Source organism: Thamnophis sirtalis, unplaced genomic scaffold (assembly GCF_051295495.1).
Source record: "Thamnophis sirtalis isolate CommonGarterSnake01/CBP01778 unplaced genomic scaffold, rThaSir2_p1.2 scaffold_1, whole genome shotgun sequence".
NCBI classification, from domain to species: domain Eukaryota; kingdom Metazoa; phylum Chordata; class Lepidosauria; order Squamata; family Natricidae; genus Thamnophis; species Thamnophis sirtalis.
In genome coordinates, this window is record NW_028261381.1 from 135,749,491 (window position 1) to 135,766,901 (window position 17,411).

The following is a 17,411-nucleotide window of genomic DNA, read 5'->3' on the forward strand; positions in this document are numbered from 1 at the left end:
TTACTATTTAAGTTGCAACTGCAATGGCAAAAGCTGAGGAAAAAATTGATTCAATGCTTCTTGTAGCAACATTCTGAATTTTCAGTAAAAAATTAGTAAAGTAAATTTCTATGAGTTCATTTTATAGCTTGAGAAAATAAAATAGGAATATAAAGAACAGCCAACTCTATGTCATTGTTTAAAAATTATACAACCAATAAGTGGAATGCCAGCTTTCATTACGAACAAAGTTTTAACACATTACCAAAGAAAACTTGAGAATATCATAGGGAAAACTCTTTTTATCATGTGAATTCAATTTAGAGATGTTTTTCTGCATTTTGTGCAGAAAAGTTATTTTCTTAAGACAAGGATAAAGAGTCATACAATTCTCAATAGAAGGTGGTGGACTATTTTCATCTAGAATGCCTGAAATCAGCCATTCATGGGGGCTATTCAGTTCGAAGAAATAACGGGTACCTGTTATGGCATGTAAAAAATTAGAATAGATTAAAAAAAGTAATGCTTCTGTTTTTAGCTGGGATTAATTAAAAAAAATCTATATAGAGGTGAAGAAAGGGTTATTTAAACCAAATAATAAATTGTTGAATCTTAGATTTTTTTTAAAGCCATATATAGTAGATAGGAGTAATCCCAGAAAAGAGAAAAAGTAAAATAAAAAATAAAAATTGGTTATTTTGTTGAGATTACCTATCCCATCTTACCCTTTCTATTTCCTGGAGATACAGAAGGGCTATATCCCCAGCCTTCTCATAGCACATTATAATTTCCTGTTCACGGTCTGCATTGAGGTTGCTTGTTGAAGAGGATATTGGTAATTTTTCTAGACAAAGACCTAAAGGAAATACAATTTAATTTAAGAAAATAACTTGGAACTAAATCAATCTCTTTTCATTTATCAAATACTGAAAACAGTACAACAGCTAAATGTATATCTGAAAATTCTGTTGTATGTAACTGAGAAGCCATAGTTGTCAATGTGGTGAGAAAATATGTAGTGAGATTCATGAATACACAGATCACACCTAAAATATAATGAAATAGGTCTATGATAAATTGTATCACACAATATTTATTGCCTTCAAAGCAGAGATTAGAAGAAAGAAAACAAAACAATGAAAGAAGTCCACAACTGGCAACACAATTATATGTAATTTTAATCATCTTTTGCTAACAGGTTTGCAAAACATTCCTACAACCTCTTAAAATATTTGGGATACTTTTTAAGAAGAATAAGAAAGTATTCATATCACCTTCTTCAGTTATTTCAAAGGATTTTTCCCTCTTTTTATTTATTTCAAATAGGTTTAACTTAATAAACTATTTTGGATCCCATACCAAAAAGGTTAGCTTTCATGGATCATTGCCTCGTTATGACAAAATGGCTTTGGTAGCTCAAAAAAACTATAAGCTAAGATGTGCAGGGCCACCTAAGGCAGAGAAGGAAATGACAACCCATTCTAGTACCCTGCCAAGGAAACCCCATGGACGGTACCAAAAAGATAAAAGTTAGTAATGTAGGACTGTGAGAGTTGGACCATAAGGAAGGTTGAGCATGGAAGAATTTATCCTTTCAAATTGTGCTGTGAAGAAGACTCTTGAGAGTCCCTTGGATTGCAAGGAGACCAAATCAATCAATCCTAAAGGAAATCACCCAATTGTACTTTGGAAAAACAGATACTGAAGCTGAAGCTCCAATACTTTGACCACCAAATGAGAAGAGAGGATTCAGTGGAAAAGGCCCTGATGTTTGAAAAGATTACAGGCTATAGAATGGGATGCCATAGGATGAGATGGTTAGATAGTGTCATTGACACAATGGCCATGAGTTTGGGCAGACTCCAGTAGACAGTGGAAAATGGGGGGCTGGCATGGTGTGGCCCAATGGGGTTGCAAAGAATTGGGCACGACTTAGTGACTGAACAACAGTAATTAAAATGGATAAAAGATTAATCAAATGCTAAAGCTAATTAGGGGCTGTTTTACGTTATCAATTCTCATAAATAGATTAAGAATCAAACACCCACATATATAACAAATTATTTAAACAGATGTGGGGGTATATTTGTTCTCAGGAATTTAAGAGGGCCAGCTGGATTCCAACAACACATTAAGATGCTACCAAGAATGGTATAAGATATTTTAGGAATATTTCTTTTCTTTTTTTCTTCCTTTTCTCCCCTCCCCCCCCCTGCATGTTACACCTTTTTTTCTGTGCTCTTTTACCTTCCCTTAATTTCCTGTTTTTATTTTTTCTTTGTATTTTATAAAATTAAACAAATAAACATTTTTTAGACTTAAGATGTTTTAGGAAGTACACGGGTATATAAATAAATGTTTGATAGAAAATAAGTTTTTTTAAAAAAAATATCACAGCAGCAACACTTTTAAATGAAATGAGAGAAATAACTGAAAATAATTATTGTCAGTGTACTTAAATTATAAAATGATATGCAACAAGACGCTGGTGGCATCTTAAAGAGCAATGGAGAAAAACAAGAGCAATGGAGAAAAACAGCTCAAGCAGAGTGACTTGGAGGTTATTCCAGTTATTAGTACCAGTAAGAAAATACACTAAAATACAGTCTAATTAGCAGTAGCTAATAAAGTTGCTAAACTGCTAACAAACTGCTTTAAAAAAAATCAGAGTACCACTGTAAAAGAAAAACACAGAACAATATTGCTCCTGACATGTGGAATGGCGCAACAGACATCAACGTTTTTTCATTGGTCTCTAGATGAAGCATAGGTAGCTTCTAAACCAACACAAACACAGCTACAGCAAAAACCTCGGAATGAACAAAAAGATGTTGAGAAAAGCACTTCCTGGTGTCATGGATCCCCCACCACATTCATTGGTTCTTATTCACTAGTTCTACATTCACCACATCAATTAGTCTAAATCCTAATTATATTAGAAAAATGGGTCCAAATTACTTTATAAAATCTTGAAAGATTTAGAATTTTTTTCTAAATTTGGCTGGAAGAATGGATCCATCCATTCTTTATCTAAACTGAATAATTATTCCAAGAAAAAAATGACTTACGAATTTAAAATCAGAGATATAGATTTTTGAAAAGAATTTTCAAAATTTTATTTCCCACCTGTCTACTTAAACTGTCACCACCACAATATGCATAATCATAATGCATGTTTTTCTGCAGCAAACATATTTTCTGGAAGTTTACAACTTCTATATATTATAGAAAAAACAATGTAACATCTGCCATACAGTTATTCTTCTAGAATCAACTATGCCATTTGTCAGTAAAACTTCCAAGTGTATTCTATATTCTAGAATAGAATAGAATTCTTTATTGGCCAAGTGTGATTGGACACACAAGGAATTTGTCTTTGATGCATATGCTCTCAGTGTACATAAAAAGACAAGATACATCCGTCAAGAATCATAAGGTACAACACTTAAATGATAGTCACAGAGTACAAATAAGCAATCAGAAAAAAAATCAATATCAATATAAATTGTAAGGATACAAGCAACAAAGTTACAGTCATGCAGTAATAAGTGACAGAAGATGGGTGATAGGAACGATGAGAAGATTAATAGTAATAGTAATGCAGCCTTTGTGAATAGTTTGACAGTGGTGAAGGAATTATTTGTTTAGCAGAGTGATGGTGTTCAGGAAAAAAACTGTTCTTGTGTCTAGTTGTCTTGGTGTGCAGTGCTCTATAGCATCGGGAGTTGAAACAATTTATGTCCCGGATGCGAGGGGTCTGTAAATATTTTCATAGCCCTCTTCTAATGAGTATAAAGGGCTGCATTTTCAGAATATTGCACATAAAGTACAAAGATCCTTAACCAACGCTGCCACCTATAGAAACTACACAAGCATTGCACATTTCATAAACAAGGCAAAACTAACTAAACCTAGTATTTGACCTTGTTTAGCTTGTAAATATTGTTCATATTAATAAAATACATCCATAAGAAAGCAGAAACTAATATTTGGAAAAAGCAGTATTGTAATATTCCCAAACATCATTATCTAATTTCACTTTTTGAAAATCCCTAAAGAAATGTATTAAGTATAGAAGAGTCACTTCTCTTTGAATATTTTTCCTGGGATGTGACTATGAAAATTTGATCAATTCTACTTCTGTGAGCAATGCATGCATCTTTATTTATAAATTTAATAAATAAATTTCAAGAGCTAACTGAAATATAAACAACATGTAACTAAAAACTAATCACTACTCTGCAATCTCCTCTGGGTCAGGCTCATTCATGGAAGTTTTTTTAAATAACTCCATGTTCATCAGTATCTTCTTCCAAGACTTAGCTTCTTCCAAGATTTCCACAGCATTCAAATACTTATCTATAGGAAAGCTTCAGGACATCATTAAAATATTTTAAAATAAAAACTTATTCAAAAAAGTACTTCCACTTGAAGATTCTAAACACTCTGAAAACAACTTTGGACCACAGTTTCCACATCAATATGTGTTAGGTAATATGGCATCTTCTAGCTTGGCTGCAGCACAAGAGGAATTATTTTAAAAAATCCATTCACACATGTGAGACATCAGAATTCTGCAAGACTTTGGAGACAATTACAAACTTCCTGTCATTACAACAGTTCCCATTTTGAGGGAAAAGGTCAAACACATGAAGTGGAGAATGCAAACTGTGTAGTTTATGTGACAGGAATTATTTCATCATAATCTGTAACTCTAACATGATACTTTTCACAGGAACAAGCCCTCTGCATAGAAACAATTGTAGATGTATTTTGAATAAATATGGGCCATATAGGTCAAATTAAAAAAAAAAACATTTGTTCTTGACTGTGCATTTTTAAACCAAATTTGCTAGCCGTATCTTTACTAATAATGCATGCCTTTCTTTTCTGCATGCCTTTTGCTCTATGTCACAGAATTAACAACACACTTGCTATCAAGTTTCAGTACAGTGAGAAATTAAAAAAAGTAAAGGGGGAGAGCAACTCACAATTACACTGAAAGCCACCTTACCTTTGGTTGAATATGCTTCAGCAATCATTCTTAAGCGATAAGGAGGTACAGCAGCAAGCTGCAAGTCATCAATTCCCACTTTAGCGTATGTATTAAGAGCTTCTTTGTAATCACCTTCCATATAATTTAATTTGGCCATAACTAAATGGGCTTCTTGTAAGAACTCTGGCTAGAAAAAAAGAAGAGGGCAAGCAGCAGGTATCAGACACAAGGCAGCATCATACATGGGACTTTTAAAGTAGGTATTTTAGGCCAAAGAACTTATTCATTAAAAAGAAAAATTCCTAGAACTCCTAATCTACAGGCAAAATTCTAGTGTTAGAAAATTGATCGTACTTAAAAGTTCATCTAGTTCTCATGGCAACCTAGGGTTCTATAAAACAGTTTCTAAAACCCTGATGTACTAACATTCTTTACTCCTTAAATTGATTTATGTTATATTTATATCTCTTAACACTAAAGATGGTCTAAACTGCACTCTCATTATCAGTTTTATTTCTACAAAAAGCCTATGACCGGGATGACGAACCTATGCCACGTGTGCCACAGGTGGCACGTGGAGCCATTTGTCAGGGCACGTGAGGCCAGCAGACTTCAGCCTTTTATAAAGCCATTTTTCACCCTCCCCAGGCTCCAGAGACTTTAAAGGAGCCTGGGGAGGGCAGAAACAGCCTCTTCCCCCCAGAGGCCCTCCGGAGGTTTCATGAGTTCCCTGAAGCCTCCAGAGAGCAAAAAAACTGGCCCTATGGGCAAACCAGAAGTTTGGGAATAGACTTCCGGTTTGCTCATAGGGTCGGTTTAAGTCATCCGGAGCCTTCAGGGAAGCCTCCTGAAGGTCCTTGAAGGCTCCAGAGCACTAAAAACGGCCCTATGGGCAAATTGGAAGAAGATCCCGAAGGCTCCGTAGGACTAAAAATGACCCTACGAGCAAATCGGAAGAAAGTTCTGAAGGCTCCGGAGAACTAAAAACAGCCCTACAAGCAAACCAGAAGTCACTTCCAGTTTGCTCGTAGGGAAGCCTCATGGAGGTCCCTGAAGGCTCCGGAGGACCTCCGGGTGGGAGGAGGCTGTTTTCGCTCTCCCCAGGCTCCTATAAAGCTTCTGGAGCCTGGGGAGGGTGACAAAAGCATGCAAAAAATGGGGGGAGCACCTGTCATGCACGCATGCACATTGGGGAGTTGCGCATTGCATTATGGATGTGGCACGCCTGCACCCCCACTTATGGCACGCAAGCCAAAAAAGGTTCACCATCGCTGGCCTATGAAAAAGAAAAGTGACCAGTATAATTTAAGATCGCAATTTCTAAAACATTTTTAAAGTAGCACTTAAATATTAAGCATACAACTAACATATAACTTTATAGTTTTAAAAATAGATGCCTTATAACTAAAAAGAAGAGAAGTAACATATTTGAAACATAAAAATTGCATTTTGCTTTTGTATTTTGAAAAAAGAATATATGTAAAAAACTGGATAAATCTGAATCTTTCAACAAAGTCGCAATCAAATATCCATTAATGTAGGGAATTAAATTAGCATTATTTTTCTTGGACTTAAAATGTACATTAGCAAGACTAGTATTGCAGTTTAATAAAGACAAACACCAAGTAATGGGGGCATGAAGGTAATGATTTTTTTACTTATTAAACCATTCATATACTGCTCAGCCACCTAACCATGGATAGTGTATAAAGAAAATAAATACCATACCACACCATAATCTTATCATGTGATGCAGTGCTTAGACAGTAGTATTTATTATAGGCAAAAGCTGTCCACAACCTGGAATTCAACCCTGATGGGGCTCAAAGTTGACTCAGCCTTCCATCCTTTCGAAATCGGCAAAATTAGGGCCCAGATTGTTGCGGGAAATATGCTGACATTGTAAACCACCCAGAGAGTGCTGTAAAGAACTATGGGGCAGTATATAAGTCTAAATGCTATCAAAAAGATTTTTTTAAGTGAAATTAATTAAGTCCCATCTTAAACTGAAACTAAGCTTCAGATTAATTTATTTCAGTTCCAAATAATATCTAAAGAAACTCAAACATCATTATGAATTCATTGCTGGTACTTAATTTACGTATCTTTGGAAATGACAGCCTTTAAAAAATGAAACTATTTCATTCTCATAGCTTTATCCTTGATTTTATTTCTTGAGCTTTTGTCCCTCACCTGTCATAGCAATATGTTTTAGGCTGCTCTCTCCAATGACAATTTATCCTGCTAAGTAGAATCAAATTATATGGGCTCCCAGAAGATGGAGATATATACTTAACGTGTTATAAAACTGGAAGAATAAAAACTGGGAACTCTTGATATACAAAATAGATCTGTATTGCAATTATATAAATGATTTATCTAAATATTTTAAAAGCAACATTATTTATTCTTATATTGCTCAAACATCAAACTCTCAACAATTACTATGGAAGCACAAATACCTTTAAATTTCCACGATCAAGTGCTGCGGTGAGATGCTTCCTGACTTCAACTAATTTTGGTCGGGGACCACAGGGACTTGCCCCCTGTTTTAGAGGGTTCGCTTTCAAAAAAAGTTCTAGCTTGGATTCTCCGAGGAGGAGTTCTGCCATATCATCTATAGGGAGAGACAAAATTATTATATAATTAAATAGCTGTTATGTTCTATTAATACTAAGCATTGCTATGAGATAACGCAAAACCATTAATCATAAAAATGTACTAAGATGAATAACTTTTAAGCAGCTTCACAGCACATCTTCTGGAGTGGACACTCATCTTTAACATGAAATAAATGTCACTTTATAATAGAGCATAAAAGTCTCTCTGTGTGTGTGTGTGTGTGTGTGTGTGTTACACTTATGGTCTAAGAACATTTATGTTCGGATGTTCACATGTGGTACTAACTGTATAACATGGTTTTACAGGCAGTCTTCACTTAATAATGTTAAGTGGGACTGGAAACTCCTTTACTAACCGATGAGGTTAAGTGAAACATCATATGACTGCACTGCTTAGCAACAGCAGTTCCAACAATGCAATTGCTGACTCCCATGTGATCATTAGGTGAGGACACCATCCCCTCTTGGATCCAAGCCATTCTTGGACAAAGACAAGGCACTGCCTCTACTTTAATTCCCTCCACTCACCTATTTCCCTTCCATGGTCAAGGTTCCAAGTAATACATCCCATTCAATTATACTCCAAAGCAAGCAAATTCATCAAAGAACATTTTATTGGGACATATGGTCCAATCAGCATACAGTCCAGTTGCTAAGTGACCTCAGTCTCCACCTTTTGAACACCTATACCACATCCTTGATTCCCAGGAGAAAGGATTTTATTTAGGCTACAACACCCCAGCTATCTCTACAGCCCACTCTTTGCCCCCTTCGCTCCTGGTTGTGTCAGCCCTGAAGCTGTGAGAAGAGAAACCTCCCAAAAGAAAACTACCAAAACAAAATGGCCACAGTTCAGCCAACTTTAGGATTCAAACCCATCTCTGCGCTTTTGACTACCCCCCCTGAAGCCAGCTGTCCCCACCACAAAGTCTCATGCCATGCTAGCTGCTCTACAGATCACTACTACACTCTCCGGGCAGGGCCTTCTTCAGCACTGTTGCGGCCAGAGCCTTCTCTTACACCAGTCAGGGTCTCTAAGCCATGTGCTGGTTAGGGCCTTCTTTCAAGGAAGAATAACCCAACTGGTACATGGAAAAAAGGCCCTGGACCACCAGCACAAAAGAAGGATCCTTGTAGCAGGACCTTCTTTCTCAAAGAAGGCCCCAGCTGGCACACAGAGGACCTGTCCAGTGTGCAACCTGAGAGCCTGGCCGGTGTGAGAGAAGGCCCTTGCTGCACCAGTATGAAAGAAGGCAGAGTGAAAGAAGACTCCATCCGGTATTGTAGGGGTATATGGTGTGGCAGCCAGGACCAGGTGGCAGCAACAACTGGCAGCAGCAGGTAGGTAGGCAGCCAGCCAAAAGGTGGTCATAAACGTAGGTGGATCCTACATTGTTCACATAACCATGGGGCTGCTGTGATAGCTTAACAGTTGAGGACTGGGAGTCCCTTCATTCAGCACTGCTGTAATTTTGAACTGTCAGTGAACAATGATGTTAAGCAAGTACTACTTGTACTTAGCGAGTACTACCTATATTTAGCCATTCTAGTTTATGGCCTAGCATTGTGACTTAGTCAATAAACAGTTATAACATTCCTAGCACTAGGATGCCAGCACTGCTTTTTGTCTTTGTATTTCTATTTGCCCCATTACCAGAATACTTTTTCATCATAATATATCAAAATTAGGTATTAGCAGTTTCCATAATATACACAGATTAACATATTATCTTTTTAATATATGCATAAATACCACACACATATTTTGATTCCTAAATCTGATAGTAGTAACAGAATAACCGAATTGGAAGGGACATTGGAGGTCTTCTAGTCCAACCCCGATTTTTTTCATTTTTATTGTGCCGATTACTGTAGTTTGCAATCTTATAGTAAAATCTTTTAATCTCTCTGTTCTTCATATATATTGAGTATAAATGTGTATGGATGAATGAAATAATTAATAGTATTAGCAGCCTTAGTAAAGTAAGCATAACTTAATAAGCAGTAAATAGGGGGGAGATGTTGCTTTCATGATAAAAATGCTTCCTACATTATTTAATGTGAAAATGCTTGGTACATCTATTACACAGCACACAAACAAATGAAGCTATCTATAATACTGTTTTGATGCCTTGAGCTACAATTGTCTACTTATTTGCCTAATGAAAAGTGCAACAGAGGATTTATGCTTTTGCTTGCTTGCCAAGAATCTGAGACAGCCATATTCAAGAACCTCTTGTCTGATGTATGGGTAAACAAGACCTTAAATCCACCTCTTGTTACCAATTTGCATCATAACCTTGAGACGGTCTTCTGTACAATTGGTCAAGTAACATGTATGGTTGCTCATATGTTACTCAAATGAAAGTGCAAGTAGTATTCAATGAATTTCTCGGCCCTATCTTTCTCATTCTTTGACACATAGGGAATACTAATATTTTGAATAATCATTTTGTTGAAGCTGGAATTAAGATAATTTCACTCAGCAACTGGGACATTTGGATTGAGGAATGATTTGGAGAGCTAGCATTGAAGGTGAGGACAGATCTAACAATAAATCATTCTGATATGTAGGGACTCTTGAAACACAAACTAAGTGCTACAATGCAACTGACTGTAATATTAATCCAACAGCTGCTTCTCTTTTGCAAAACAACTTCAGAAAAGAACTATACAGTTAATGGAGGCAGGAGCAAATGACACTTGATCCTTTTCCAGTATGCCTATTTTTCTCTCTTAAATAGTCCCTAAAATTTGTAGACCATTGCTTTTATTTATTATAAGTACAATACAATAGCAGAGTTGGAAGGTACCTTGGAGGTTTTCTAGTCCAACCCCCTGCCTAGGCAGGAAACCCTATACCATTTCAGACAAATGGCTATCCAACATCTTCTTCAAGACTTCCAGTGTTGGGGCATTCACAACTTCTGGAGGCAAGCTGTTCCACTGATTAATTGTTCTAACTGTCAGGAAATTCCTCCTCAGTTCTAAGTTGCTTCTCTCCTTGATTAGTTTCCACTCATTGCTTCTTGTTCTACTCTCAGGCGCCTTGGATAATAATTTGACTCCCTCTTCTTTGTGGCGACCCCTGAGATATTGGAACACTGCTATCATGTCTTCCCTAGTCCTTCTTTTCATTAAACTAGACATATCCAGTTCCTGCAACCGTTCTTCATATGTTTTAGTCTCCAGTCCCCTAATCATCTTTGTTGCTGTTCTCTGCCCTCTTTCTAGAGTCTCCACATCTTTTCTACATCTTGGCGACCAAAACTGAATGCAGTATTCCAAGTATGGCCTTACCAAGGCATTATAAAGTGGTATTAACACTTCACGTCATCTTGATTCTATCCCTCTGTTTATGTAGCCTAGAACTGCGTTGGCTTTTTTGGCAGCTGCTGCCCACTGCTGGCTCATATTTAAATGGTTGTCCACTAGGACTCTAAGATCCCTCTCACAGTTACTACTATTTAGATTTAGATTTTAGATTTTATTTAGCATTTATAGGCCGCCCTTTTCCCTGAGGGGACTCAGGGCGGCTTACAATAGTAAGGGAAGGGGAGTGAAAGACAAAATACAGAAAAAAAAATGTGAAATAACTAAAAAATACTAAAACACAACATTCACTCAACATGAATTGAGTGAACGTTGAGCAACGTATCGCCTATACTGTACCTGTGCATTTCGTTTTTCTTGCCTAAATGTAGAACCTTATTTTTTTCACCATTGAATTTCATTTTGTTAGATAGTGACCAATGTTCAAGTTTGTCAAGATCCTTCTGTACCTTAAGCCTGTCTTCTGGAGTGTTGGCTATTCCTGCCAGCTTGGTGTCATCTACAAATTCAATGACTTCCCCATTTATTCCCTCATCCAAATCATTGATGAAGATGTCGAAGAGTACTGGACCTAAAACAGAGCCTTGGGGTACTCCACTGCATACTTCCCTCCATGTAGACGCAGTTCCATTGAGGACTACACGCGGAGTGCAATTGGTCACCCAGTTACGAATCCATCTAGTGGTGATGCTGTCTAACCCACATTCTTCTACTTTATCTAGTAGTAGGTTATGGTCTACCTTATCAAATGCCTTATTGAAGTCCAAGTCAACTATATCGATGGCATTCCTCTGGTCCACTAATGTTGCCACTTTGTCAAAGAATGCAATAAGATTAGTCTGGCATGATCTGTTTTTGACTAACCCATGTTGGCTTTTGGCTATTACTTTGTTTACTTCTAGGTGTTTACTAATTCGTTGCTTGATTATCTTTTCCAGAATCTTTCCTGGTATTGAGGTCAGGCTGATAGGTCTATGGTTTCCTGGATCTATTTTTTTTCCTTTTTTGAAGATGGGAACTACATCAGCTCTTTTCCAGTCCTCTGGCAGTTTCCCGGTGCTCCAGGATATCTGAAATATGTAGTTCAGTGGTTCTGAGATCTCATCTGTCAGTTCCTTCAGAACCCTGAGGTGCAATCCATCCGGTACTGGTGATTTGAACTTGTCTAGGGTAGACAGGGGCTCACTTACCATTTTTTATCTATTTCAATTTGTGTTCCTAATCTGATTTTTGTGGTGCTGTTTTTGATAGGTTGGACTGTTTTATCCCTTTGCGTAAAGACAGATGCAAAATATGAGTTAAATAGTTCTGCTTTCTCCCTGTTGCTTGTCACCTTCTTGCCACTTTCTCCCAGCAATGGACCAATTGTTTCCTTAACTTTTTTTCATGTTTTTAACATGTTGGAAGAAGCTTTTTGTTATTTTTTACTTTTGTGGCAAGCCTTTCTTCATTGTGAGTCTTAGCTTTCCTTACTTCATCTTTACAGGCTCGGGCTATTTGCTGATATTCTGCCTTAGTTATGTCCCCGCCTTTCCACTTTTTATACTTATCTTTTTTGTCTTTCAATTTGTCAGAGTTCTTTATGCTGGTTTCTTTTGGGAGCTGTTATTTTTCTTCTTCATTGGTATTGTACTAGACTGAGTTTTGGTAATCTCATTTTTCAAAATTCCCCAAGCTTCTTGAGTTGTTTTCCCCTTGAGGATTCTCATCCATGGAATTCTTCCCAAGCTCTCTCTAACTGAATTTTATTGAAATTAGCTCTCTTAAAGTCCAAGACTCTAGTTTGACTTTGTTCTACTACTTGTGTTTGCATAATGTTGAATTCCAATATTGCATGGTCACTTGCCCCCAGAGTTCCTATGGCTTCAACACCTTCTATCATTTCCCCTCTGTTAGTGAGAATTAAGTCCAATATGGCTGATCCCCTTATTCCCTTCTCTACTTTTTGGGAAACAAAGTTGTCTGCTAGGTTCGTTAGGAACCTGTTGGATCTTCCACTTGGTGTAGAGTTTGTTTTCCAGTTGATGTCAGGGTAGTTAAAATATCCCATTACTATTGTGGTGCGCTTCCTACATACCTTAGTTAGCTGACTAGCAAAAAGTTCATCTACTTCCTCTGCTTGGTTGGGTGGCCTGTAGTATAGACCTATGGCAATGTCATTCCCCCCGCCCCAAACCCTTAATATTGACCCAAATGCATTCAAGATAGTTTTCATCATTGTTGTGCTATATTTCTGTAGAGATGTAGTTATTTCTTATATATAGTGCAACTCCACCTCCTCTTTTATTTGGTGTATTTCTTTTAAATAATTTAAATCCTTCTAGCTGTATGTTCCATTTGTGTGTTTCATCTCACCAAGGTTCTGTAATTGCAACAATATCGTATCTGCCCTCATTTATTTGAATTTCTAATTCACCCTGTTTATTCCTCATACTCTGTGCACTGGTGGATAGACATTTGAGTCCATTTTGATTGATCCTGTAACCTGTATTATAAAACAATAGAAGATTCTCTATGCAACTCACAAACATACAGTACAGTATGATAAATAATTAATTTAAAATGTCATGTGTTTTATTCATAAAATACATTCAAAGATAATTCACTTATTATCTTGAATTCCAGGAGGGACTAAAGTGACTTGGAGGAGTTTCAAATGAAAATAGGCTACCAAAAGAAGAGTTAGTATCCCTGCTTGCTCCCTTCTAAACTGTGCATTGCAATCCTCCAAAAGCACTCTGCTAAAGAGAAATATCTCTTAAGCTATCATTACATGAGGTTGCATTATAAATGTTTAATTTACGCTTTACTTGAAGAGCAATTTCATTTTGTGGCAAAAAATGATTTATTTTTATAACAGCTTTAACATTTTTGGTAAAAAGTGCTCATATCAAACATAAGCAGCTATTCACAAGTGAATCGCACAATGGTTGCTAAAAATCAATTTACTTTACACTTCAATCTATGTCACAGAAATGCTAAAATACTTCTAAAAAGAGAGTGGAGTTCTATAATATATCATTAGCAATGATGGTTATTTACCCTTCTTTTCAAACCCTGGACTATTTTGGATTTGTTCAAAGCTGAGATTTGACAGGAGGAATTTTCATTAATATTATCTTTGAAAGCATTCTTGTTTTCAACCAATTAGAAAGGCAGATTAAAACATGTTCATGTTGTGACTCTTCCACAAAGTGCATTCAAAGTGAACGTAATTTTTTCTGCCTTGACTTTGAAATGATTGATCTATGATGCCACATGATCAGATATTTTGACCATGTAGCACAGTGGTTCTCAACCTTCCCAATGCCGCGACCCTTTAATACTGTTCCACATCTTGTGGTGACCCCCAATCATAAAACTGGTGTCTCGGTTCCTAAGATCATCGAAAATATGGCGACCCGTGAAAGGGTCGTTCGACCCCCAAAGGGGTCCCAACCCACAGGTTGAGAACCACTGATGTAGCAACAAGGTCTTTCTTCCCAATCTCTGATAGACTGGAATACTGACACTGAATATAGTGAAAAAATTACAGTTATTAATGGCATTAAAATTAAGTAATTTTGGTAATGTTTTTCTATCAATATTAATATTCAATATATGATATTAGATGGCAATAAATTTTTTTTGAACAACTGCAGTTCAAAACTAATCTATTTTTTAAGTCACAAATACCATTATTGAAAATACACCAAATAAGGCTTTTATAGAACACAGCTCAAGACTTGTAAGAGTTACTAATATTTCACTATTTATTTGTTTAAAAATTTTTTAATCCATCACTCATAATCATACCCACACCACTTTGGAAAAAAGTTATTCCTACGTAACTACTGAATAGTTCTTCCACAAGCCTTTCTAAATCTATTGTTTGCAGCACAGGAAGCCAGTAAGTTAAGGAGGCTTCTAATAGTAACATCACCCCTTGTAAATTTCAAGAGCCTGCCAACATTCAAATTTTATCAGTTCCTAAAAAGTTCCAGTGGCAGTCTTAGTGACACACTTCCTGTTTACACTTCTATAGATCTAACAATAAGGTCATATATGCAACATTTGATATTCAGGCACTGCATATTCCAAATATAAAATAACAGATACTTCTACTTAAATATGTCTACTTTTATGCCATAACACAAGTTTGTTTATAAAAAGAAAACAAAATAAGTGACAAGCAAAATACATACAATGACATATATGTAAATATAAAAAATACTGAAGGAAGGAAGGAAGTGCAATTCTGTCCTAGAAAGAGTAATTGTTACAACTAGAAAGGAGTAATTTGCATCAGTGTGGTACTGCAGATATATGATTAAATGAATTATCTAGATAAAATTTAAGTATGGGAAATAGACTTATAATAGTCCTCGTTTGCTATGGGGCGTTTTTGCAAAAATTGGAAATAAAGGCATTTTGGGTGCTTGGCAGTTGGCTGCAATTGACAGCAAAAACGCTGTCAACTACAGCCAACTGCCAAGCACCCAAAATGCAGCTGTATGACTGTGGAAGAGGACAACCATCAGAACTTCAAAACTGGATCATAAATATAGTTGGGAGAGGAGGTTGGGCTGTCGTAACTTTGACCAGCTGCTAAGTTGAGGACTATCTGTAAGAACAAATCCATGACTTTAACATGCTAATAAATAAATTGCTTGATTAGGGTTTCCAATGGTGCATTATTACTATAAAAACTGACGGTCAACCTCATATCTTTTCCCAGCATTATAGATTTCTCCAGAGGTAGATATTTGCATAGTGTGCTTAAATTATAACTTAAGCCTCTTGATTTGTGCCTCCAAAGAGAATTCCAGGTTGATTTTAAAAAAATCTATTAAAAGAAATTTTACAAAGTTTTTAAAAATTAATAGAAACTTAGAAGAAAAAATAGAAAAGTGAAGAAAAAGCAAAAATTAAAGAAAGATATCTAAAGAAGTGGCTTTCAATCTTCTTTGAAGTGGTTACAAACAGAGCAATTACCATCTTCAACCTTTTATATTGCATATCATAACTAAATCCTGAAATCAGCAGTTAATCTTTACCCATTTTTAGTAAAAAGTCTATAAAGGTTCCAGACTTTTATAAAATTCTAACTTCCTTCTTAAATTTAGACATTTTTGCAAAATCAATCATCTTCACAATCCATTTCTCCATTCTGTTGTTTGCCTTTGTGCATATAATGACCACACTGCAGTTACCATACATAAAACCAACTGTAAGCCTTTTGTACTTGAGTGTTTATGTCCTAATAACAAAGTTTTGGTTTTACCGTGGGCTAATTTTTCAAACTCTCTGCATCACATATTTGTATCCAGTATCTTTTCATTTTTTTATAAGTCCACTATGACTGATAAAATATCCCTTCACGTTTTTCACCTTTTTAACAATGATTAGAAGTATCTTTATATATTTTAAACCATTTCTCTGGTGTCACATTTTTTTTAAAAAAAATTAAATTGTAACACATGAGCTTGATTAGTTTAATGATCTTTTTATTTGTTTTTATGGCTATCCGTGGTATTCTCATGAATATTCCCCGACAGTAGAATTCAAAAGCATCAATCGTTTTTCAAGTGTGCTTCTTCAAAATCCAAGTTTTATTTTAATAGTTTCACATGAAAAAACAATGTCTGTACAATTCTGATCTTTTGTCACATCTATCTTTTCTAAGACCTTCACTGCTACTCTACTAAGTGCTAAATAACAGCACATTTCTTAATTTCTGGGTTTCTTTATTTCTACTATAGATAAGACTTATAACCAGTCCCTCATTGACGGTTCAAAGTTACAATGGGGTCTGAAAAAACTATTAGAACCCAGATTTGAAATTCCAACATCTACCCCTCCCACAGTCACATGACCGCATTTTGGGCACTCAGCAACCAGCCCACATTTACAAACATTTACAATGGCCATGATTTACAATGGTTTTGCCAGAAACCATCATTTACTTTTGGTTTCTGGCAAAAACTGCCCTATAGCAAACAATGAGTTTGCTTAATGAACCTGGCATTTGTTTAACAACTTTGGCATTCACTTTACAAACTCGGTGTTCACTTAATGATTGCCATAAGAATAGTCGTAAAAATGTGATGACCCTCTTTTCTATAATCATTGAAGCACATCTAACTTCTTTCTGGTATTCTTTGGCTTTCTCAATTATGCAGCAGGCATCCATAATAATGTATTCAGGCTTTTCTAAAGTCAGCTTCAAATGATCTCCATTTCCATGTAGGGCTCTAATCTGTTGGATTATCCTAAGTGTTCTTTTTCTAGAGTGTGAAAGGCTATTATATGAGTCTCTTAAGTCTCTTTTCTTTGGTATTGGTAAGTAGATTGACCTCTCCCGATCTGTTGGCTATTGTATTTTTTTCCAGATTTGCTGGCATAGCTTGATTTGAACCTTTACTGGTTTTTCTTCTCTTCCATAATTTCATAAATTCCTATAGCCTTCTGACTTGATAATGATCTAATTTCATCTTCTAATG

At 36.1% G+C, this 17,411-nt stretch overlaps 1 protein-coding gene across 5 annotated transcripts in view; it reads right to left on the reverse strand.

Annotated features, from left to right (window-relative positions):
- Positions 1-17,411, reverse strand: part of TTC7B (tetratricopeptide repeat domain 7B) — a 119,068-nt gene that overhangs the window by 94,351 nt on the left and 7,306 nt on the right. For all 5 annotated transcript variants that reach the window (XM_087725451.1, XM_087725428.1, XM_087725438.1 and 2 more), the window contains exons 2-4: positions 7,438-7,592; positions 4,994-5,162; positions 705-835 (exon numbers count right to left, since the gene is read on the reverse strand). In XM_087725451.1, coding sequence (XP_087581577.1) covers positions 705-835; positions 4,994-5,162; positions 7,438-7,592 — 455 coding nt within the window. The remainder of the gene's footprint in view (positions 1-704; positions 836-4,993; positions 5,163-7,437; positions 7,593-17,411) is intronic.